At 34.5% G+C, this 24,314-nt stretch overlaps 10 protein-coding genes across 10 annotated transcripts; 5 read left to right on the top strand and 5 right to left on the bottom strand.

Moving 5' to 3' along the window:
• Positions 1-2: 2 nt before the first annotated feature.
• On the bottom strand, positions 3-1,121 carry NAEGRDRAFT_69841 (uncharacterized protein; the record flags this gene model as incomplete). The annotated part of the gene is made up of 1 exon (XM_002675034.1): positions 3-1,121. The coding sequence occupies one exon, from the start codon at positions 1,119-1,121 to the stop codon at positions 3-5; it is 1,119 nt and encodes a 372-aa protein (XP_002675080.1).
• Positions 1,122-2,600: 1,479 nt separating this feature from the next.
• NAEGRDRAFT_69840 (uncharacterized protein) lies at positions 2,601-4,467 on the top strand (the record flags this gene model as incomplete). Its single annotated transcript, XM_002675118.1, has 2 exons — positions 2,601-2,946; positions 3,008-4,467. 2 exons carry the CDS (start codon positions 2,601-2,603, stop codon positions 4,465-4,467), a joined length of 1,806 nt encoding a protein of 601 aa, XP_002675164.1.
• Positions 4,468-4,579: 112 nt separating this feature from the next.
• Positions 4,580-7,069, bottom strand: NAEGRDRAFT_50581 (uncharacterized protein; the record flags this gene model as incomplete). Its single annotated transcript, XM_002675033.1, has 1 exon — positions 4,580-7,069. The coding sequence occupies one exon, from the start codon at positions 7,067-7,069 to the stop codon at positions 4,580-4,582; it is 2,490 nt and encodes an 829-aa protein (XP_002675079.1).
• Positions 7,070-7,952: 883 nt separating this feature from the next.
• NAEGRDRAFT_80464 (uncharacterized protein) lies at positions 7,953-10,041 on the bottom strand. Its single transcript, XM_002675032.1, has one exon. The coding sequence runs from the start codon at positions 9,832-9,834 to the stop codon at positions 8,002-8,004; it is 1,833 nt and encodes a 610-aa protein (XP_002675078.1). The 5' UTR covers positions 9,835-10,041; the 3' UTR covers positions 7,953-8,001.
• Positions 10,042-10,539: 498 nt separating this feature from the next.
• Positions 10,540-11,270, bottom strand: NAEGRDRAFT_56245 (uncharacterized protein). Its single transcript, XM_002675031.1, has one exon. The coding sequence runs from the start codon at positions 11,229-11,231 to the stop codon at positions 10,554-10,556; it is 678 nt and encodes a 225-aa protein (XP_002675077.1). The 5' UTR covers positions 11,232-11,270; the 3' UTR covers positions 10,540-10,553.
• A 1,302-nt stretch (positions 11,271-12,572) lies between these two features.
• On the top strand, positions 12,573-14,165 carry NAEGRDRAFT_69836 (uncharacterized protein; the record flags this gene model as incomplete). Its single annotated transcript, XM_002675117.1, has 1 exon — positions 12,573-14,165. One exon carries the CDS (start codon positions 12,573-12,575, stop codon positions 14,163-14,165), a length of 1,593 nt encoding a protein of 530 aa, XP_002675163.1.
• A 152-nt stretch (positions 14,166-14,317) lies between these two features.
• NAEGRDRAFT_80462 (disulfide isomerase) lies at positions 14,318-15,637 on the top strand. The gene is made up of 2 exons (XM_002675116.1): positions 14,318-14,548; positions 14,685-15,637. The coding sequence occupies exons 1-2, from the start codon at positions 14,347-14,349 to the stop codon at positions 15,617-15,619; spliced, it is 1,137 nt and encodes a 378-aa protein (XP_002675162.1). The 5' UTR covers positions 14,318-14,346; the 3' UTR covers positions 15,620-15,637.
• Positions 15,638-15,983: 346 nt separating this feature from the next.
• Positions 15,984-17,000, top strand: NAEGRDRAFT_69834 (uncharacterized protein; the record flags this gene model as incomplete). Its single annotated transcript, XM_002675115.1, has 1 exon — positions 15,984-17,000. The coding sequence occupies one exon, from the start codon at positions 15,984-15,986 to the stop codon at positions 16,998-17,000; it is 1,017 nt and encodes a 338-aa protein (XP_002675161.1).
• Positions 17,001-17,087: 87 nt separating this feature from the next.
• NAEGRDRAFT_69833 (uncharacterized protein) lies at positions 17,088-20,329 on the bottom strand (the record flags this gene model as incomplete). The annotated part of the gene is made up of 2 exons (XM_002675030.1): positions 17,088-18,386; positions 18,431-20,329. 2 exons carry the CDS (start codon positions 20,327-20,329, stop codon positions 17,088-17,090), a joined length of 3,198 nt encoding a protein of 1,065 aa, XP_002675076.1.
• A 506-nt stretch (positions 20,330-20,835) lies between these two features.
• NAEGRDRAFT_50576 (uncharacterized protein) lies at positions 20,836-24,279 on the top strand (the record flags this gene model as incomplete). The annotated part of the gene is made up of 2 exons (XM_002675114.1): positions 20,836-22,390; positions 22,493-24,279. 2 exons carry the CDS (start codon positions 20,836-20,838, stop codon positions 24,277-24,279), a joined length of 3,342 nt encoding a protein of 1,113 aa, XP_002675160.1.
• Positions 24,280-24,314: the final 35 nt, after the last annotated feature.

The raw sequence follows: 24,314 nt of genomic DNA, 5'->3' as shown, positions 1-24,314 counted from the left end.
CATCAAAGCAAAAGAACACTATTTGAAGAAACAATTGTGTCAACCAAATCATTTTGTTTTTCATTCAATGGAGTTTCTTTTAACAACTCCAAGCACCCTATACTTGACATTATTGGACATCTAAACTCGTGTGAAATATGGGCCATGAAACGACTACGAGCGTCTAATGCTGATTCCAACCTTTTTCTAGTGTCTTGCAATTTATCTACCTTGTGTTTCAAATAACCAGTCACATTAATAAAATAATAGGAGAACATCCAAACACAGCCAGTCATAACTGTATATTGCTCAATGATTCCAATGAATCGAGCAGAGTATCCATTCAAAATATACTCATGGTACGAATGGTAGCAAGCACACATAATGTAGAGAAAGCTTGTGTAAAATGTTGGGAATAGCCCATGAAAAGTTGAGTAAATGTACAACTTGTTAGCTCCAGCAAACCAAAGGAAAAGAACTGGAATAAACATCATGTTATGTTCGGGAAGGAATAGTATTCTGGTTGTGTAGAGAACCAAGGAAACAACCATTCTCTGCATTTCCTGCCCATCCAATCTTTTAAAAGTCTCCTCATAGGACATGGCCATATCAATATTCTTCCTATGATAGTTAGTATATAATTGAACAAGAAATAGGACAATACTCAAAATATTCTGATTAAAACTTAATGTTTTAAGGCTATTTAAAAAAGATAACACAAATAGAACTCCAATCAACAACTTGACATTCAATCGGTTTGCCAACATGTATAACATTGCCCTTTCCACACCATTCTTGCAATTAGCATTCAATTTAGATTCAATCTCTTTAACATCATCAGAAACTGATGAACTTTTCTTAATAGGAAAAGATAATGAAGGTAATGAAGGTGCTTTGATGAATGATGGTCTCGGTGTTGTTGTAGTTGATGATGAACTTGTTTCCGTTTGTTGTTTTTCAATATTGTTTGAATTATTTACATTATTATTAAAATTATTGGAGAATGGCACATCCTCTCCCAGTTCCAATCTCTTCCTAAACGAAGGTGATGAAATATTGAAAAGTGTTTTTGAAGATGTAGCTTTTGTGTTATCATTAATTTCAATATCATCACTGATAAATTCCTTCTCCGATAACATCATTCCTTCCTTCTTTTACTCGCTAAATAATCTTTTCCAGAGTTAATATCTTGCATGTTTGTTAGTGGCTTATTTTCAAACATTTTTTTGGAGCTTGAGTTTAGCACACGGGAAGTACCTTAACAATTTTGGGCGCAATACTTGTTACAGTAAAACAAGAGATAAATCGAACCCCTCAACATGATCTGAATAGTAGTAATTTTATTAGTGGATTATCATCATGATGGACTTAATTTTGAAAGACATAGACCATAACTTCACCAATAATACAACTGCTACGCCATTCTCACAAAAACTTCATAAAAAAATATTCAACATTCTTCTACTCAAGGAGGACATCATGATTTTCGGAGTGGTTTTACATCATGAAACCACCAAACTTTCACATCATCATCTCAACATGATCTATATAGTAATAATAATAGTAATTTTTATTGGTTCATTATCATCATGAAATTGGAATTTATTTTTCATGCTGGAAAATCCCAAGTTGGTGTTCCATCATCGGATCATTCACCAACCATCATCATTATTGTTTTCCATCAATATAATAATAGTATTTGTGGAAATTAATTTTTAGCAATGTAATTTTGGTGAAATGTCAAAATTTTCACTAAATTCATCATCACTGCTGGATCTACTGGACAAGTTGGAAAAGTGTCAATGTATTATTGTTCGGAATGGTCAATAGTAGGTAGGAGAGGTATTTATTATCAGATTTTCATCATGTTGTCAATTTACCAAGTTCCGATATTTCATGCTACAGAGTTGATTCATAGCCCAATTACAAATCAAACAACAATAAAACAACAATTCATAATGTTTATTATGTTGTTGAATGTATAATTTCGAGTCTTGTAGCATAATTTGTGAAAATCGTGGATATCTTATATTTTCATGTTTTTATTGTTTTTCACATGATGTGGATATTGACTTCTCACTAAAACATCACGAACAGCATGTCATTCATCCATTCTCTACCAGAGAATTATCTTTTCCTGTAATTTTCACAATTGGACATTTTGCATTTAATATTTGTGATACTTTACTATTATATTCAATGAATAAGGGATGAGAAACATTCTTTAGAAGAAGATAGATTCCCAGTGATATATTCTCTCTCTACACAATTTATTATTTCAATATCTGTTAAATTAATTGAGATAGAAGATATTTCATCAGCTCATATCAAAATAGCTGGAGTTGAACTACCTTGAAAAAGAAGTCTGGAAATTCCTGCTGGCTAGACATCTTTCTCCAATGATTTTAAAACCTTAAAAATCTTGTTTTTTCTTTAGATTTCATTTCTTTCACCTAAAATCTAACGATTGACCTTATTTCCTTAAACATAAGAATAAATTCATTTTATAGAATCATTATTAATTGAGAACAAATCTGTTCTTAAATTGGTTCCTTACTGAATTCCACTATTAAGGTAGTACTATAATTTCATTGAGTAAGCTATTAGACCTTTTTGAAAAAATGCAACAACTCAAAATGAGGGGAAATTTATTTTCCTTTATTGTGCTGCTCTTGCTGGCATCTACCCTTAGTATGACGATGATGGTCGCTGAGGGTAAAATTGTTCAGGTACAAGTCTTGTCGAGACATTGTGATCGATCTCCAGTGACTATTTATCAAGTTCCGACAGATCCGTGGGACTGGCAAACAGATTTGGCCAAGTATTCGTATACAGCAGGATTTGATGCATCGGGTCCTATTGAATTTGGTGAGGGACAACTCACTGGATTGGGTCTTCAACAATGTAATATTGTTGGACAACATTTTAATGCAAGATATTTATCGAGAGTTATTAATGAGACTGGAGGTTTGTTTGCATGATTATTATTAATCATCAATTATCATTACATATTGATATTGAAAAATAGCACCAAATCCAAATGTCATTGCCGATTTAATTTATCCAGAAAATAGTGATGTGAAAACGACAGCTCATTGGAATCCAAGAGATTTTAGATTTTATGCTACCGATTATGATAGAACTCTCTTTTCAGTTTTTAGTATTTCACAAGCAATGTTCCCTGCTGGAAATGGACCAGTTGCTGATATTTCAATTACTGGACAAGCGAGAGCTCTTCCAAATCAAATGCAACCAATTCCAATTAATACTAAGGAAAATGTCAATGAAATTTGGATGAGTGCTTATGGAAAGTGTCCAACTATTGATTTGAATAATGAAAATTATCAACAAAGTTCAGAATTTTTCAAGATTCTTGACAAGTACAAGCCAACCTTGGCTTTCATTTCCAATGTTACTGAAATTCCGTTTGATAATAGTCTCAAGGAAGGATCAGGCAATCATGTTATGAACATGATCAATTCATTCATCAGTCCATATGAAAATCAAAAGCAAATTCCTTTCTACAAATTACTTTCCGATAGAAAATTTGCTGATGAATACTTTAGAGCATTGAGGAGTGAAGCTGGATTCAAGTATCCTGCTTGGAAGACTATTGATTTTGCCAACTTTTATATGGTCTATGATCTTTTAAATGTTCAATACTCCCACAAGCAATTGAAATTGCAAGAACTTGTCAAGATTTGGGATATGATCCAAGAATTGGGAGACGTCGCAACATTTATGGTATTCAATAGAAAAGTTCAAGGTAAACTTGGAGGTGGACCACTTGTTCAAAACATGATTGTCGAAATGAACAAGATGATTGATAAATTGACTGGATTATCAACCCCAAAGCCACCAAATAATTATGGAGCTGATCTGGGAGCCAGTAAGACAATACCATACAAGTATATTCATTACAGTGCTCACGATGTGAGTATTCTCTCACTCATGGCTGCCTTAAAGTTGTCAGATGATTATGTTGAGCTTCAAAAAAATCCTCCATATGGATCTCAAATTTTAGTTGAATTGCACCTAAGTGATTCAGTTCCCCAAGGACAAAAACCAACCATTAACGATTTTTACATCAAGATTGTTTACAATAGAGGATATAGTGATAACAGATTCGCTGAATATACTTTGAAATCTTTGGGTGGAAAGGGATGTCAACCAGGAAAGGACACCGACTTTAATTGCACATTCACTAGCTTTAAATCGATTTGTGAAAGAGATGCCATTCCTGTAAATTGGTGCAGGGAATGCAAGAATTATGAAGCTGATATTTGCATTAGGGACAATTACAATGAGCAAAGAAGTTTGACAACAATCTTTTGGATCTTGTTGGCAATTCTTTTGGGTGTCTTGTTATTAACATGTTCTCTCTTCTGCGTGATGGCAGTAAGCAGATCAAGATTATCCAGATTGATTAGAGGTGTTGCCACTACTGAGACAAAGGAATCAGAACCATTATATCAAACTGTAAATTAAATGATTTTCAACAGCATTATTCTTTTGTTTGACCATCTTTTCCAATCTTGTATTGTAGTGGCATGTGCCTGTTTTTATTTCATCATCAATCCAGGGAGTAATAAGTAAATATTTATTGCATGGTTGTTATCTGATAATTCACTTTTTTGCAATAGTTTCTAATACGAGTCAGCACTTCTCCAAAACCATCACCTCCACACACATGCTTATAATACTCCAAAATGTTCAATAAATTACTGACAGCAACATCATTGGGAGATTTTTCAAGGTACGAATTAATCAATGCCAAATTACTATCCAATTCTGGAATTATTTTCTCTTGTGGAATCTCCTTAAATATCGAGAATACACCATTCAAACTTTCAAGTTCCTTATTCGAATTCAAATTATCGAGCTCATAAAGCCATTCATCTTGGGCAACAGCTTTTTCCTTGACCAATTCATAAACATTTGCAATGTTACTTGTCTGTGAAGAATGAATGGAACCTTCCAATAATATTCTATCTACTGGTTTTGTAATAAACTTCTGCTTGGTATTGTTGAATGTCTCTTCATCGAGGAGAATTCTAACTCCAAGTGAGCTTGCCAAAATAGCCAAATTCATTGCAATCTTTCTAGAATTTGATATGAAAGAGAAGAATCTGAACGAATTAGATCCAATATTTCCAACATGTGAATTATCACTTGTTGAAATTCCAATAAAGAAATCCAAACCATTTAAATCATTTTCTTTCAGTAAATTGTTAGTGGAATGAATGATATTAGTAATTTTGAGAGCACATTCAAGTGCAATTTCTGATGGATGTTTCTTATTTGATTTCTGATCGATTACAATAATGATATCTTCAGAAGAGTTGATTTGAAAGTGAGCTTGATGAATATTGGCAATGTTTCTAATCATGGTCGAAACCTTAGACAGAGTGACTGAAATATCCGAATGTGTTGTTTGTAATTCAAACTTATTGAATGTGATATGAAGAATGGCACAGGTTTTCCTTGACAATCCCATTTTAAATAATGAATTGGCATCCTTATTGAGTGAAAGTGAAGAGCTTTTCGTTTTGGAATCTAGTGAAGAGGAGCCACGCACATCTATATTCTTTGAATCACCATTCTTATCATGAATTGTTTGCTTATTCGAATCTTGAGCTTTTTCATTATCTTCAGCAAGGTTTTCATCATTTTGGCTCTGAATGTGATAAAACACAGTGGCTGGAATAAATGGCTTTACCTGTTTCAACCACAATACTGTCGTGTGTAAATTATCTATAATCTGATTCATTTCTTTGAAGATACTGGACGAAAGTGTAACCTTCTCCAAATCAAACACCTTCACAAACATTAATTGCTCCTCTAAATAGTTAACAGTTCGAGTAATCATTTTGCTCAATATCAAACTATATACCATTCCAATAATTATTATAAGAATCGAGACACCAATTGAAATTCCAATACTCAAATTAGTTGTCAAGCTCACATCTTCATCGTATGCAATAATAAACATTCTCCACACATTATCAAACTTGTAATTAGAAACTGATACAATATACTTGGTATCAATACTGTAAATTGAAAATTTAGAAGGAATATTATCTAATCCTCTAAAATTGATTGAAATGTCATTCATGAGTTGACCAGCATTATTTTGTGTCAAATTGAAAATACTCAAATTGTTACTCCCATCATCGGTGGTGGTCTTGATACTTCCAGCAACTGCAATTGTGCTATTCAATTCTGTCAAAATGACATATCCTTTTTGAAAAACTTTGACACCACTCAAATATTCTGACAACAAGTACAATGGAATGGTAGCTCTACAAATTCCAATCAAGCTTTTAACTGGATACATTGTGGAATAAAGTTTGGTAGCATATGGCAAACTAATGGCTCCTCCAACCACATAAAACGGTTTTCCAAAAACGCCCTCAACTCCCAAACTATTCGATTCTGAAATGGCTGAAGTATAAAACTCTGTCGTTTCCAAATTTTGAGGAGCAGACGAAACTGTAAAATTATACTTGATTACTTGTGCAGTTGAGATATTAACTCGATCTCTAATCAGTCCTGGAAATCCATTATCCTGATAGGTATACAAGAAATTTCCATTTATAATCACATAGGAAAATCTCTCAGAATGATTATTCACCTGTAAAAAGTAGCCAACAAAAACTCCTGAATTATTGAATCCTTGATAGAGATATTGTCTGTAATCTTTCTTGGCAACGAGTCCATTGTTATAGTGGCCAGCAGCTAGTTTGCTTGACATTTTCAACTCTCCTAGAAATCTGTCAATGTAATTGGTGACTTGTCCTTGAACTGTTTGGATCATCTTGTTGGTCAATTCGTCCACTGATGAATACATGCCAACAAATACTGCTAAATAAACAGTTATGGCACAGACAATGATAAGTATACTCAATGTTGTCATGAGAAATAAACGGAGGGGACAATTAATGGTTCGTTTTGGTTGAGTTTTTGATTGAATCAATTGAGCATTTTCTTCTTCTTCTTCTTCTTGGAAAATATCTGAAACTGAATCATTGGCTCCATAGTTTTGTCTCTTATCAGTTGTTGTAGTAGTAACAGGAGTGACTTTTGTCATTTTTTTCTTGTAGAAACATCACCAGCTACTATTCATTGATTTTTCCTTCAACTACAATTTGCTCTCAATAGATTTCAACATCAAAACCCATTTCGAAAAAAATACCTTGGATAAATAGCGTTTAAAGATGTCTAAAATTGAAGTAGTGCTTAATGTTTTTGATGGGTGCATCACTAAGAGGGTTAAAAGCAGTGAAATAGCTAGAAATAGCAACCATCATTACAAATTATTGTTTTTTCATAGTATTAAATGACATGATGCAATACTGTAGTTTAGAGAAACCATGACATTACTTTTTTCACCTCAGCACCAATCATTTTTCCATCTAATCAATCTATCAAACATTAGCATCATGTGTGTAATTCTGTCTATCTAATTTCAAATGCATTGTCAAATAGCTTTCCAAATATCCACAGCCCCTGAGCAATAGCAAAATCTTCCACCAAACTTGTAGATTGTCTCTAAAATCAAATCCTTGTGCATGTAACTGTTCATCATTATATTCAATAGTAGCCAAACCAAATTTTAAATCCTTCACTCCATGAACAATTTTAAAATTAGGATAAATTGTAGCATCCTAGTAGAGCTAATTCACCATTTGAAATAACGCCAACCCAAATATATTGGCTGAAGGAGATCCATCTAATAAATGATCAAATTTGACCAAGGAGAAACTTCCTGATGCCATCACCACGGATGATCCCAGCTTGATCTGGAACTTAGCAATATCAATGAGGTGATTGTCAAGGCACTCTCGGTACTAACATCCAACCACGGGTTGATTCAAAAGAAGTAATTTGAATCAACCAGTTCGAAGCTTATTGAAATAATTCAATTAAGGGAGAAGGAAATCTGTACCTCTCCAGAGAAATGATTGAAAAAAACAAGAAGATAAAATAGAATTCTTTAATGTGTTTTGTTTTTTTTGTACATTACTTATCCAACAAACTCAATCTGAGAACCATTTGAAGTTCCTCATCATTTTCTTCAAAAGTGACAGAACTATTACTGATTGTCTGATTTGTATTTGCCGAATGATTTGGAAGAGTTGAGAGTGGTGATGAAATGATTGGTGAGATGGAAATTGATTGTTGAGTTGTTGTGGTGTTAATTCCTACACTGATATTATTACTGATATTATTACTAGTATTTGTATGATTAATAGGAATATTAAAATCCAAAATCACAGACTCATGGTGAGTGGTTCCTTGTTCCAACAGTGAGAGACGAATGGCCTCATTCAACATTTCGTCATCAGCCGACACGTTAGTGACATCAATGGAATTTGGAATGAAATCAGAAAAGGTTGGCAATCCTTCAATGTGGTCATTGGCTGGTGTTGAAGAGATATTGTTTGTTGTTGGAGTGACAGTAGAAGAACTCATTGCAGCATTGTTATTAGTAGCTCTATTTGGTGTACCAACTCTAGTATTGTTGTTAGTGTTATTATAAATTGGACCAGCAGGTCTTCTGATTGGCGAACGATTACCTGCCAAATAGTAACCCAAATAGTCGTGTTCATCCTCTTCTTCATCCTCATCAGCAGTATCATCCTCTATGAAGAATCGATTCTGAAGACGAGAGATGAGAGCATGTTGCAATGTTCTTGTTGGTGATGAAGGAGCTCTGTCTGTTCCGAAAATATATCTAAAGTAAGAATCATCATTGTCTTGATTTTGTGTGGAATAGGTAGAGGAGGTAGGTGTGGTAGAATTGTTAGTAGTGGTGGTTAAACTTTCTTCAGTTTGTTGTTGTTGTTGTTGATGTTGATGTTCATTCATACGTCTATTGGCAAAGTATGTCTCCAGGAATGAAATACCAGAAGCAGGATTGACCAAATTGGTGGAAGGAGTAGAAATGGTTGGTGAAGAAAAGCTATTATTATTAGACAAGGTGTTAGTGGTAGTGGTGGTTGTAGTACTTGTGAAACTGGTATTAGTATTGTTGTTTCTTGTTAAATTACTCAGTATGGAAGCATCTTGTTGAGAGTTATTGAGAGAGTTGGAAGATTCTAAACGTTTCTTTCTTTCCTCTTCCTGTTGCTTGTCTTCCTCTTGTTGATGTTTAATTTTCAATTGAATGACAGCTTGTTCTTCTTCTAATTCTCTACAACGTTGAGACCATGGCTTTGGTCCCTTGTAGTCAATCTTGAAAGGACAAGATTTACAGAAGGGACAAACTGAGCTAGTCTCTGCATGCTTTGGTCCTTGTTTACATATTTGAATAACACACTCTGAACAAATTCGTTGGGAACAACATTTGGCAACGTTCATTCCTCCCTGATAGTACATCATACAGATAGGACACTCATCGTAAAATTCATCGAGAGGTCTTGGTGCTTGTGGTTCAGCAGAGGAAGTTTGTTCAACAGCTGTTGAATGATTGTTATTTTCATTGTTATTATTATTTACATGAAGAATGGTATGGAATCGGGAGAGAATGGATGATTTACGATCAGGAGTTGATGAATTTGTTGATCGTTTTCTCCCACGGTTTTGTTCTTGTGAAGTTGTGGTGGTAGTTGAGTTATTGTTAGTATGATGATGAGAATGATTGGCAGTAGTAGTAATTATTGTATTGTTGTTGGTATTAGTTGTAGGAATTGGTGGTACTTCAGAAACAGGTGGATAGAATGGAGCAAGTCGACCATCAATGACCAACTTTTTCAATGTGGCCACATCCCAAGCACCAGTATCAGAATAGATGTGATAGGTAGGTTCACAAAGAATGGCAGGTATCTTATTGTTGGACTTTGTATTTCCCATATTGAAAATCTTCTCTTGTACTGGTTGAGTATTATTATTGTTGTTGTAGGATCACACCAAGAGAATGAGAGGAGGATCGATTAGTATGTTTGTAAATTGGTATGGTGGTTGGTTTGTTGTCAGAGAGAGGACAAACAGAGGTTTTAATGTCTTTTTCTCTGAGAATTTGATAATATAAATTAGAGTTGAATTAGCAATTGTTAATTGTGTACAATGAGAGAGATCCTCACAAACTCAAAGCAGCACAACAAGGGATTTTTGGGAGGTTAATTGATTGATGCCTCTGACTATCTTTCGGCCTCGGTGCGTAGTTATTAAAGTGCTTCCTGATGATGCCGAATATTAATAAATAAATAATTGTATGATGTAGTGGTTATTTGTTTTAGATTGAATGTGAGGATTTTGTACAAAATCTCTCTGTTGTTGCGATGGTGGCTTTTCTTCCAAAATGAGCCACAACGCCACAAGAGTATTTTTCGTTATTTTTTTAAAATATGGAAAGTTTGACCGAATTATTTTAATTTTAGAGTTCAACTTGACCTTGTTTGGTCAACATACAAAATCATGGGGAAGAGACATTAAGGAACTGAAATTGGTTTTGTAAAATAATTGTGTTGTATTCAATACCATGTTAAAGAAGAATACCTTGAAAGTTGAGTAACCTTGTCCTTATTCACTTAATATCACGAGTCATTATAAAATAGGAACAAGATAAAGTATTATTTCTTTATTACAGGACATACATTTGGGTTAACCTTGTTCCATGGCATTTTGAGTAAGACTGCACCCATAGCACACGTATTGGTAATGGAGGCAAACATTAGACCACAACCAACAAATCCAGGCACTGCCAAAAAGTATGGATTTCCACTAGCGAGGAAACCAGCAACACCAGCTGCAACGAACATACCAGCTGTGAATCTGACTTGTCTTTCCAATGACCAGACTTGAGAAGCATTGGTGTCTCTCTTGGCAACAATTGGATCATTGGAGGTGGCCTTATTTTTGATATCATTGAAACCTCCCTTAATGCAATAGACATCTTTGAATCCACTGTTATCCAACATTTCAGCAGCACGTTTAGCTCTCAAACCAGATTGACAAACGACATAAACTGGCTTGGAAGTATCTAGAAGGGAAATATTGGAAGAAAGAGTTTGGACTGGTAAATTGAAACCAATATTGAATTTGTGTTCAGCTGTTTCAAATTCTTGTTGAGTTCTGACATCGACAACTTGAACATGCTTGGCAGAGGCACCTTCCAATGATTCACGAATATCCAAAAATTCAACTTCCTTAAAGGCACACAATGATCGGGTCGAAAAGTTTCTCAAAGTTGAACAAGTGAGGGAGGTGAGCAATTTCTTGTTTGAGGAAGAGCTAATTTGTTTCATCATCTTTTTGACTTTATGTTTAAATATTTACTAGAGTTGTTGAGGTATTTGTTTTAATATTGGAAAACAGCTCAAATCCTGGCTCGGGTGAAATTTATTGGTTTTAATGATGATCATCGAGAAATTAATAGACAAAGGCGAATCTTGATGGCGGCGAAATTATTGTTGGCTGTTTTAGGACTGCAGCCGACAAGAGAAAGGAGGTTATTTTTATCCAACAATTTCAAGGTTCAATTTTATTGAATATTTACAAAAAAATATTAGTATTTAAAAACTAAAATTAAGTAGTATTCATCCAATTAGGTTTTAAACAAGTATGATCACTGAATATTGTCATTTCTGATTGATTTTTTATTAAGGTAAATTTATTTGTTTGCCACCAATTTCTTAGATTTTGCACAAAAGATATTGATGGGCAACTAACAAAAACTATGGAGAAACATATCTATAAATGGCAATATTAACCATTGAAATCTAAATTTTCAACAGGAATGGAAATGAATGGTTGCTGAACATTCCCACAGTACACACAATAGTACTGGATTTTTATAAGAGATTAGCACCTGACTTTAATAACTGCCATTGATCAAGAATCAATTAAGCGGGAAGATATATCAGTTGCTGTTTGGAAGAAAGGGTCCAAGGATGAAACATTGTACACTCTCAGCTTAACAAATGGAGGATCTTCCACAACTGTTTCGATGGAATTCTTTTCTAAATAAGTATACAGCCTAAGTACTCCATTCCAATATATAATTTGGAATTGATAAATCAAAGTACTATTTCAGAACCAACTGACAATTTTAGGTCATTGTCGGAATCTATTAAGGAAGCTTAATAATATAAACAAATTGTTTTTACTGAGTTTTTATTGAACATTAAGAAGAACATGTTTCCAAATGGTCTCTTGATGGGAGAGACAAACCTTGAATTTGCCAGGGATGTATTCTTCGCTCTTTATTAAGGCATTGGCTCCCAGGTTCACTTGCAATCAAGCAACAACAAAATAAAATAGAGCAACAACAACCACCACCATTACACCTCATCTCTTCAAAGGTGAATCCTTACCAAACTCGACTCTAAATATACAGAAGAAGGTAATCCTCTTTGTATACACTTTTCAATAGTTTGATATTGCTTAATATTGGTGTACAAACGCTTAATATTCTACCATCATTCTCATCATCCATTATTATATATTCCACCCCTTCATATAATACCCTTCCTAAATATATAATTGTTAATAACCTTCATCATTTCTCTATTTATTAACAATATCCAAACAGCATTGTATTAATCCAACAACAACTAATAACCTTAAATAATATATTTAACAACAACAAGATGGGAATTTCTGCTTCATCATCCCATTGTGAATGTCAAGCAAAGAATCCTCTCTGTGAATTCAACTCACTCGACTCGGAAGAGATGAAAATCCTGATTCCAAAGAGTAATTCATTTGATGAGTGTGATAACACTATTTATCCACTGACTAATACTCAGCAAGACCAATTTGATTGTTATAAACTTACACAACGAAGAAGAACCATATCTACAACCAATCCTACCATTACAACTCCAATAACCGCTCCTGAAATTTCTATTTGTAAAACATGTCACAAGAGAAAGATAAATTCATCATCTCCTCCACCAATTCAAACACCGCCTCATCATCATTTCGAGGAAGTTAGTTCCCCAAAATCAAGTAAAACCCCTAAGAAGCTCACATTTTCCATTCCCAATCCTGTCAAGATTTTCAATAGTGCCTTAAACTCTGATTGTAATTCATCACCTACTTCTGTGACTGGAAATTCAAGATTATTCACAACACCAAGTAAGAGAGATCCACCACCTCAAAATCCTACGTTGGGTGTGGCTAGGAATAGAACAAGACGTGGTTCAACACCAGGTCGTGAAGAAAGTGTCACCGATTTGGAAAAACTCAAACAAGACACAAGAAGTAGATCAAGATCATCACCGCAACCTAACAAGAATATGACAGGAGCAAATCCTACTTGTAAATCTCTTGATAGCAAGGAATATGTTTCAAGGGTGAATAGAGTTAGAACCAATGGTTCTCATTCGGATAGTGACGAGGAAAAATCAAATCTTCCTCCACTCAAAAACTCCCCAAAGAAGATGATCAATGAAGAGGACGGTGTTGTAGTGATTGGTTTTACCAATACTAATGGTTCTTCAACAATTAGTAATGCAACAACTGTAACAATAACAACTGCAAATAATAGTGAAAATATTAACAGCTCACCAACAAATGCCAGCAATGAAAAGGAAATTGACTTTGCCATAAGTGTTCCACATTACAAACAACCATTGGCCAAAATTACAATACCAAAATCCACATCTCACAGCTGTCCAATGAATGCTGTCCCGACGACAATTAAGGAAACAAATAAGGATCTCAAGGAAGTCCATGGAAACTGCAGAGCAATCTCTCCACTCGACGTGTTCAGAACTATAAATAACAGTTCTCGAAGTGATCTCATCCTTAAAAAGAAGAATAGACCAGCCATTGTCCCTGAAGAACAAGATAAGGATATTGATGTTTTGATAACTGCCAACAAGTCAATACAACCACGCCCTCGTGGAGGGAAACAATTCAATCTCTTCAAATTCAAATCAGATGTTCCACATGGAAATGAAAAGGTCCTGACACAAATCAAGTATCACCAATCGACACCAAAACTTGATTCTCCAGAATCAACCAAGATTGTTGTCGATTTGAATGGAGCTGCACCTAATGTAGGTGGTAAAAAGTTACCAATCTATGTCATTCCACCAACTTCTCCATCAAAAATCTCTCAAAATCAAAGATCCAAAGGTGTTACCCTCACCGAAGAAAAGAAGAGAAAGCTCGGAAGTTCCAGAAGAGCTTCAACAACAAAGAAAAAAACAAGTAAAAAAATGTTTTCTTGGTAAAATGATTATTTAGCATCATCTTTTTCAATTTCTATGTAATTAATTCATCATCTAATGATGAGGAAGAAAGAAGGCAAATTCCGAAGGGCTTTGAAAAAACACGTGTTTTGGAATTTTGGAATGGTCAAGTTGAAAAAAAATTACTTTCATCAAATTTTTATAAAATTATTCCGATAACGAGATGTACTCGAGGAAGTTGTTTGTTGTGGCTGCCTTGATGGTGGCCTTTGCTGCTGTTGCTGTGATGGCATCATCATCCTCTTCACCAGAGGTTGTTGATTTGACTGATATGAATTTTGATAGATTGGTCACTAATAGTGATGCTCCTTGGATTGTTGCCTTTGTTGCTCCTTGGTGTGGACATTGTCAAAGACTTCATCCAGGTAGGTTATTCCTTTCTTTTCTTCCTCTTATATTATCATCCAACAATCTTTCACAATCTTGCACACAATCTTTGGAATTTTAAAATTGTGTGTGGAAATTATCATCCTTGTTAAATTCAATGGTTTAAAACAACAGAATATGATAAGGCTGCTAAATCACTTGGAGGTGTTGTAAATATTGGACGTATTAATTGTGATAATGAAAAGGGATTGGCCCAAAGATTCGGAATTCGTGGCTTCCCAACTATTAAAATCTTCCCTGCCTATAAATCATCCAAGGCCAAGCCAGAAGATTATCAAGGAGCTAGAGAATCATCAAGTATTGTCAGTGCTGCTCTCTCCTTGTTGAATGCAGTTAAGGATCCAGTTAAAAAGATTGATGAAGATTTGGATTCATGGATTCTCGATGAAAATTCATCTCAAAATGCTAAAGTTGTCTTGTTCAGCAGTAAGACTGCAAATCCTAATTTATTCAAATCAATTGCTGTTGAATTTACAAGCAGAAAGGTTGATTTTGCCTTTGTTGGAGGTGATAAATTAATTGAAAAGTTTGGCATTGAAAAGACACCAGCATTGCTTGTCTTTAAGAATGGTCAATCATTGGAAGATTATGTTAAATATGATGGTCAATTGAAGAAGGGTTCTATGGTTCAATTTGTTGAAGCAAACATTCCAAAGGGTGACCGTTCTGCTCCAGTTCCTGTTCCAAGAAAAAAGAAGGCAGCTCCAATCACCATTGTTGAAGATAAGGAAACTTTGAATAAGAAGTGTGAAAGAATGTGTGTTATTGGCTTTGTTGATTCTCAAACTGAATCACAACTCAAGCAACTTGCTGAAAAGTATCCAGAAAATACCATTCTCCAAGTCAACTCTGGTTCTGATGTTGATACTTCATTGAGAGGACTCTTCTCAATTGATTCTCAAGAAGGATGGCAAATTGTCGTCTATAGAGCAAGCAAGAAGAAGTTTGCCCTCAAACAATCCATTACTGAACTCTCTGAAGCTTCTCTCCTTTTGGATAGAGTCATTGGTGGTGATCAAGCTTTCAAATCTCTCAAAGATGAATTGTAAAATATAAATATATTCCTTAATCAGCATCTTATTTCAATATTTAAGAGTTCGAGAATCATCAAAGTATTCCAAAATAATTTTGGCGGCAAATTTCACTAAGAAATTACAGAAAAAAAATGGAACTACGTGATGAAGGCGCCACCACACCAATGGAAGTAAATGAAAAGTATTCGGGGTGAGTTTAATACAATCTATATTCAAGTAGATACGAATGAAAAATTTATTCAACTATTGGATAATAACAATATTTGGAACTTTTGTGAAATGTTTATTCTTTTCTCCGAATATTTGTGATGCTGGTTTCCATTAATGAACTTGGATGACATTCAACTTTCAATGATTCTGATGATTCAAATTCAAAAAAATGAATAGAAAGCTGAGGTTGGGTATTATACTCTTCATCTTGGCGTTATTCTTGTTGGCATGCTTTGCTGTTTGTTTGGTAATAATTATTGTGCCTTCAGTGATATTTGGCAGACAAAATATCAATATCTATCCAGATCCAGTGTATACAGCTTCGGATGATTATTTACATTTTCTAGTAGTTGGGGATCAGGGAAGAGCCAATGCTGACCAAGTGAGTGTGGCAAAGAGTATGGGAGACTACTGTGACCGAGTGAAGAAGTGTTCATTTGTTATTGGAGTGGGGGATAATATTTATGATTATGGAGTTGGAAGTGCCACTGATGAACAGTTTGCAACTAAATTTGAAAATATCTATTCTCAATATAATGGAACAAAGAATTTACCTTGGAAATTAATGCTGGGAAATCATGATTATAGAAATAATCCAAATGCTCAAATTCAATACAAGAGCTCACTATGGGATTTGCCAGCATATTATTACATATTTAACAAGACATCAACTTTGGGAGGATTTAATGTATCATTCGTTGTGACTGATACAAATACATTTCAACCAGATTCACTCATGAATCAACAATATGTAAAGGAACAATCAGCATTTAAGCAAGATCAATTGAATATGATTGAGAGCGTGTTGAAGGAAAATTATGGAAAGACAAATACTTGGAGTATAGTTTTAGGACATCATCCTGTTTATTCAGCCGGAATACACGGAGATACTACCACTCTCATTGAGAATTATTTGCCTCTCTTTAAAAAGTACAAGCTTCCACTCTATCTTTCAGGACATGACCACTTTTTGAATTGGCTTAAGGATCCAAATGAAGTTACAAACTATGTCATCTCTGGAGGAGGAGCTGGGAATACTAGACCAACAGTTTACAACAAGTATTCGAGTAATGTTTACAATGACTCTGGATTCTTTGCTGTGGAAATTCAAAAATCATTCATTTACATGATTGCAATGGATAAGAATGGCAAGGAATTGTACAAGATTAAAATTGACAAGCCATAATAAAACAACTATTGAAACTTTCTCATAAATGATCTGCACCGAATATACATTTTTTGAAGCAAGATTTGGGAAGAAAGTAAACAAAGTTTATTGCTTCTTGCCTGCCAAACCAAAAGTAAAGATCTTTTTAAGATTTTCCTTAACTTCTTCATTTGATTTACCAGGATTACCACTTCCAATACCTTGCCAATTGGTCGAGTTGTTTGAAGGATTATTGTTGGCTGTTGTAGAGGCTGTTGATGTGGCATTGTTTGGAGAATTATTTTCCTTGGATCCTAAAATACTGGCAGTGGAAGAGGCAAGAGAACTCATGGCTCCACTTCCTCCTTCCATGTTTGGTTTCATCTTGTCAATGAGTGCAGAGAATGAAATAAGAGTTGAGCCCTTTGTTTGTTCCTTGGCATGTTGTTGGACAATGGCTTCCAATTCTTCTTTCATTTGTGAAACAAATGATGCTACAGAAGAGTCAGTAATGAGTTCACAATCATTCGACAAGAGTTTCAATCCTTCAATAATGTCAGAAATAATTTCATCGGTCATAATACATCCATTAAGAGCACGATAATTGTCCAATAATAAATTGGCAGTATCTCTACGATCTCTCAAATCACTATTTTGGTTATTTTGTTTACCTAGCCAGACTAATTTCTTAATCATGAAACTATCACGGAAGTATGGATCAACTTGAGGAATAATTTCTGAAAAAACGTTCAACACTTCCTTGAACATACTTCTATCTCTAGAATCTAAAAGCATGTCAAATTGAGTGGAGAGCTTGTTAAAATCTGCTACTTCACTCAAACTACATGCCAAAATTCCCAAACCTCTAACAGCCTTCATCTTAATGTCAGATTCCATATCAGAGGCAACTGTAATGAGTGCAGGCAAGATTTGAGCTGCCAAAATTTCAGATTCCAATGGTTCAATTAATTCAGTTAAAATATCAGCAACTGATGAACGAACAACCTTGGAAGGATTAACAGCAAGTTTGCATACAACAGTAAGAATGTCATTTCTCAGCTTTTCATTCATGGTTACACCGCTAATAAGGGCATTGTACAAGAATGGCATATGTGAGCTTTCCCATGTTCTCTCTGAGATGGATACATTGATAATGAGTGTTCTCAGTACTTCAGAAATTCTTTCCTTAGGACTGAATGGTAATACACCACAAATATACACTGGTAAGAGTCTTTCCTTTACAATAGTTACACTGGTTCTTTCAGTGTCCTTTTCCTTCTTTACAACTTCAATAGTTCCGTCAATGATGGTGTCTGAGCTTGTTTCCAAGAGGGAAACAATCTTTTGTTCGAAAATCTTTGAAATAACAGGTTCTCCAAATGCTTCACATAATCCATTGAAAATTGTGTAAATTTCTTTAGAAATCTTTAAATATTGTTGATATTAACAATTAAAATCCATATACTTACATTGGTATGTTCAATGTTTACAGAGGCAGCAACAGATAAGAGTCTTCTGGTGCAAACATTGAGTAACCAGTAAAGACCCTTCCAAGATGCAGACTTGGTCTTTTCCAAATCCGAAAGAGAAGTTTCTCCAATATACTTATCCATAATCTTTTTCATGGATTGTTCATCCTTGGTATTTTCAGAGTTGTGAATTTCTGCTGGCATTGTCTTGGTCATTAATTTGAGAATGTATGGTATGACACCACTGAAACATCTCAAAAGGACAACAATCTTGGAGCTACTGGCATTTGATCCACTCTTGAGTCTCTTCTTAATCAAATTCTCAATGTTACTCAACAGGGTTGGAGCAAACTTTTCAAATAAATAATCAAAGGTAAAGCACCATGTTATGAGAGATGGTACAAGTTGTGTTGTTGCAGCATCTTCAACAGCTTCTGACTTATCGTACAGGAATTTGAGTGTCATTTCTTCGATTTGGAAATATTTACTCTTACTTTCAACATCTTCTTCCTCTGTGAAAGTCTTGACTAATTTGGCCAAGTTGATAACAACTGAAGCTCTCACTTCATCAGTTTTATCTTCCATGAGTTTGAAGAGAGTTGTCAAGAGCATTGTTGGTCTCAGAGAGGCCTTTACGTAGTGAGATAATTCACCACAGGCCTCAGCAACCAGTATTTTTCTTTCAGTATACTTGTGAGTAATTTGTTTCCAACATTGAGGGAGAAGTTCCTTTTCAAATCTATCTGGAGAAATACGTCTAGCTAAACTAATACATCCATTAATGATCATTTGACGTTGTTGATCATCAGGTTTCTTGATGAGATTGAATAGAGATTCGGAGAGTGTTTCTCTCACTTCGGCATCTGGGTGTGATTGGAGGGTTGCAACAAGAATTGGCATGAATTCTTGTCTCTTGTTTGATTTGGCTGTTTCCAAAAGAGCAGGGAGTTTTTCACCCAAAATTTGAATAATACTCGATTCTTGATTTTCAAATTCTCTAAGTTTGGCTTGAAGTACCATAACATCTTGTGAAACAACTGAGTTAGATTCATCAGTGCTTGAATTTAGTGGTGTTTCATCTGAAGTAGTTGCTGATGTTGCATTAGATTCAAGTTGAGACTTGAGCTTTTCTATTGCTTTATCTTGACGTTGAATTGACTTTTCCAAAGATTGAATCAATTTATCCTTTTGTTCCAATTGAGCAAGAGCTTCTCTGAGTGCCTTTGTGTCCTTCATATTTTGTTTGGTCTTATCACCTCCACTATAATAGTGTCTATACAGATATGACAAACCTATTGGCAATTCATTTTCATCACTATTTGATAAAACTTCATCTAAATTGAACATGTCCATTTCGTGTACTTCATCAGTGAAACTAATAGCACTGATTTTATATCCTTGTTTAACCAAGTAATCTTTAACAAGATAATTTACAACTTGCTTTTCGTGTACTGTTAATGGTTCGGAGGCCATCTTGTGATCTACATTTGGTGTTGTAGGTTCATCATTTCCTTCGGCATTTTCATCTTCATTACCTTCAGTGTTTTCATTTGCTTTAGCTGTTTTGTTTACTGTTGGTATAACAAAACTTTCCTTTGCTTGACCTTTTAATTTGGCAATATCTGATTGGAGAAGTCTAATTTCGTATTCCATCATTGAAATGGTTTCATCCTTCTTTTTTAATTGTTCTTCGAGAGCTTTTGTATGTTGTGAATCGACTTGAATCATCATACCATTGCTGTTGGATGATGATGCTTGTTCATTCTTATATTCCTTGTTTTCAAAGTAATCTCTCAAAAGTTTTAATTCTTGTCCTTCTTCCAAAAGTTCTTGATAGAATTCCAATGCAGTGAGCATGAAATTATTCTTGATTAAATAGTTGGCTACGTAATCATTCATCTTTCCGATTAAAATGTAAATAAATTACTATCTATTCTACTACTAGTATAATTGGTATCCAAAGATTGTTTCTTTCAGATCCAAAATTGTTGTTGTTGTTCTTATAATGTTGTATTCTTCTATAAGCCTCTGCAATTTACTAAATATACTATTGCTGTTGCTATTGTTTGTCGGTGTATTGTGGCCACAATCAAAAAAGAAGATTTTCCAACAACAAAGAGAAATTATTGATGATGTGTTCGATCAATTTTTTTTAATAAATTTTTTTAAAAATTGAAAAATGCGACATCGAACTGCTATTTGGAAGCGTTACCAAAAAAAGTGCGCCAATAACAACATCTTCTTTAATGGCTTCTAAAACATTCCAAGAAAAATTTAATATCAAATACAATAAACTTTGTAAATAGGATGAGATTTTTTCTTTGAGATTTAATCATTCCGCTCAAAATTGTTGCAATATTTGTTCAACAAAAAAATTTCCGTTTCAAAAATATGAAAATTTGAAGATGAACACAAAAAAAATGCCTCAACAACAAGAAGCTTCAACACCATCATCAACGACGTTTGATATTAAAAGCTTTTTTGATAAGCTGGTGAAGCATTTGCAAGCCAACATTCCGAGTGAGAAGCATCGGATGTTTGTAACAAATCTAGTATCTTTTGAAAAGGATAAGACCTATTCAAAGCATGAAGAAATGTCTGTCGATGAGACACAAAAAAGGACAATGAATATTTTGGAGTCGTTTTTGGAGGTGGAAGGAAAGTATAGAGAGTTGATAATAACCGACAATCTTTTTCAATCGAGTGATGATGAAATAGTACTGAATATTAGAACAATGATTTTATCTTTTAGGTATCTTATTTATCATATAAAGCTTGGACAAGATATTGACTTTGAATTCTTTGAACCATTATTTAATCATGTCTTGCTATTGCACAGTAAGATTTATAAATTATATGAAAAATCCTATCAGATATTCATGGATAATTACAAGGAGTATGATTATGAAAAGTGGGCAGAGGAAGAGGATAATACTTTTAAGGTTCTTCCGTGGAGGACACATGCTGCTACAGTTATTTATACTAATGAGAATGATTCAATACCCAATTGGGTAATGCTCATGTATTATTTCCTTACTAGTTTTTTAACAGAGTTATTACCTTGGGGAATTAAATACTTACATGAATTTGGTCCAAAACCAAAATTAACAGATAGACAGCGAATTTTGAATGCAATCAAGAAGAAGAAAGCACCAGAATTGAAGGGATCGACTTTCCAAAGTTTACCCTTCTTCCAATTCATTCTACTCAAGTATTTCTATGATAGAAAGGTAAAACACACTCTCGATAATGCCACCTCTTCGGAAATTACTCAATGGAATAGAAATATCATTGAAGAAAGACTATTGAAGGAATGCTTAATTTATTGGGGAGTATTCATCTCTTCAATTACTTCAACTCACAGAGAAGATCAACAAATGGCTCTCGATGAGGAAGACGAAGAGGATGAAGACGACGAAGATGAAGAAGATGAACTTGAGGATGTATTTGACGGAAGAGGTTTCAGAACTGTTGGAGCAAACGAGCTAGATGAAATAAGAACAACAACAACACCATCATCAACAATGCAACATTCAACCTTCTCGGATCCACTCAAAACCAATCTTACAATTGCACAAATCAAGGACATGAAGAGATTCATTGCTCACATCATCAAGGATTATATGTTCGAACCATTCCTTCCTTTAATTTACGAGTTTAGTGAATATGAGAGTACTCAATCTCACATTCGAGAGGGTCTACTTAGAAATATGGACAGCATACGAGCTCACTCACAAACAGTAGTAGGAGCCTTGTGCAATTGCTTTGGTAAGCCACTTTGTATAGCTCTGTTACCAATGCTTTTAGAGGACTTGAAAGTAACCGGTGTGTCAAATCCTCTTTTACGACTGACGGAGGGAAGAAATAGAGGAAAAGTCAGTTGGACTGTTCGTCAAAAGGCCTACAATTGTGTGGGTATTCTAGTGAGAGAAATGCTCACAACTAATATTACTCTAGGAGGTATGTGAGAAATTTTATCATTTGATGTTAATTTCATATTTAATATTTCATTTAATATTGTTAAATTACAAATTTGAATAATTAATGATGTCTTGAAAAAAGGTGGAGTAACTGGAAATGTTGTTCCAAGTTATGAAATTGTTGAATTTGTTATTGAAAATTTTGTGGATCCATTCTGTCGTTATGCTTTGGAAGAAATGAAACAAGCACCAGTGGATATTCATGACATTATAGTAAAGCAAACCGCCATTTTGGTCACATTTGCCTTCAGTAAGCTGTATACCAACAGAGAAGGAGAGGCCTCGAATAATTGGGGTCTAATTGAACATATTAGCAATCAAGCTGATACCTCTGATGAAATCAAAGAGATTATTGAGTTTATTCATGTTTTCAGAAAGGAAATTATGGAATTGCTGCCTAAAAAGCTTGTAGATAGTCACTATAGCATTAGAGAAGCTGCCTGTGTCTCACTTGCCAGCTACATTTCAGAAATGAAAGTCTTGAAGGAGAGTTTTATTTTAGAAATTCTGAAAACTTGCGAGACCTTTGTACAGAACTTTGTGAAATTCAGTGTCATTATTACAGCTGTTACAGACAAGCTCGAGAGTGGAAAGATTACTCTCGTAGATGATGACAATCAACCAATAGTCACTACCAAAACATCATACTCTAAGGGAACCTACACTAGATTCACACCACATTTTAACAAGTTATATTCCAACTTGTTTGAAAAGATATGTGAAAGTGGAGAGTTGATTTATCCTGAAGATTTGGAAAATCTCACTGAAGAAGAAAAGAAGAGACAACATCACCTTGTTGTGGTTTGTCTCTTTGACTCATTCTACGACTCGTTGGAATTTACAAGGCACTTTTCAGATACCAATCTTATTGAGAAATTCCTCGATTATGGAAAGAAGCAAATTATGCAAAATATTTTCACATTGAAGGAAGTTGACAAGACTGAAGATTTAATTTCTGCCTTTTCTACAACAATTAATGCTGTTATGAGAAATATTGATGGCAAGGTTCTTGTAGAACTCTTCCAGAAACACGACATGTTCACCTTCCTCACACAATTCGTCAGAGTTTGCCATAACCATTGTAATTACAGAGCCAGAGATTGTGCTGTTCACACCATTGGTAATATGAGTAATGCTGACTTGTTCCATTTGTGTCCATTCGATGTTGATAAGGAAACTGGCAAGGTTACTCCACAAGATGCAACCCACGACTTTTTATATGATTTTGTCTTTCAGGTTTTGAAAAAGGAAGCCGTTGTAGGTGACAGATTTTATGAGGAGACTACTCTTGAAGATGATTCCATCATGAAAAAGAAGATTATTGTCTATCACAATGCAGTATGGTCTTTGGGAAGAGTTATTCTATCTGCTGGTAGAAAGGGTGTTAAAGATGAAAGATTTTACAAGTTCATGAAGGAGATGGCTCCAAAATTGATTCGAGTTTTGAAATTATTTGCCAATAAGGACTTTTACACAACTGAAGAGGTTATTGATGACATTACTGGATATTTATCAAATGTTTGCATTACTATTGCTTATATTAGTTTGATTGATATTGATCTTGTTGCCCCTGAATACATGTCCTTCAGTTCTAGTTTCATTGAACATGTAATTTCTGATAGTAATGAAGATTTGGATGAGGAGAAGATTGCCATGGCCACTTCGATATTCAGATTAACAGAATATTGCTTGGAAGAATTACATGGTGAAGGCATTCTCCCAGAAACTTGCATGTTATTGGAACACTTGTACAATTCCCCACTCTTTGAAAGACTTTCTGATACACACTTGTTCTATATTTCTAGGAGAGTAATGGAGAAGATGAAGATTTTTGTAGCTGAACAAGCAAGAGAAGATGATCTTTTTTAAAGGTCAAAACCAAGACAATTTTTAGTGTATCTTCA

Source organism: Naegleria gruberi (genome assembly GCF_000004985.1).
Source record: "Naegleria gruberi genomic scaffold NAEGRscaffold_36, whole genome shotgun sequence".
NCBI lineage: Eukaryota > Heterolobosea > Eutetramitea > Acrasida > Naegleriidae > Naegleria > Naegleria gruberi.
Note: the sequence above shows the minus strand (reverse complement) of the source record. Positions and strands in the feature narration are given on the sequence as shown.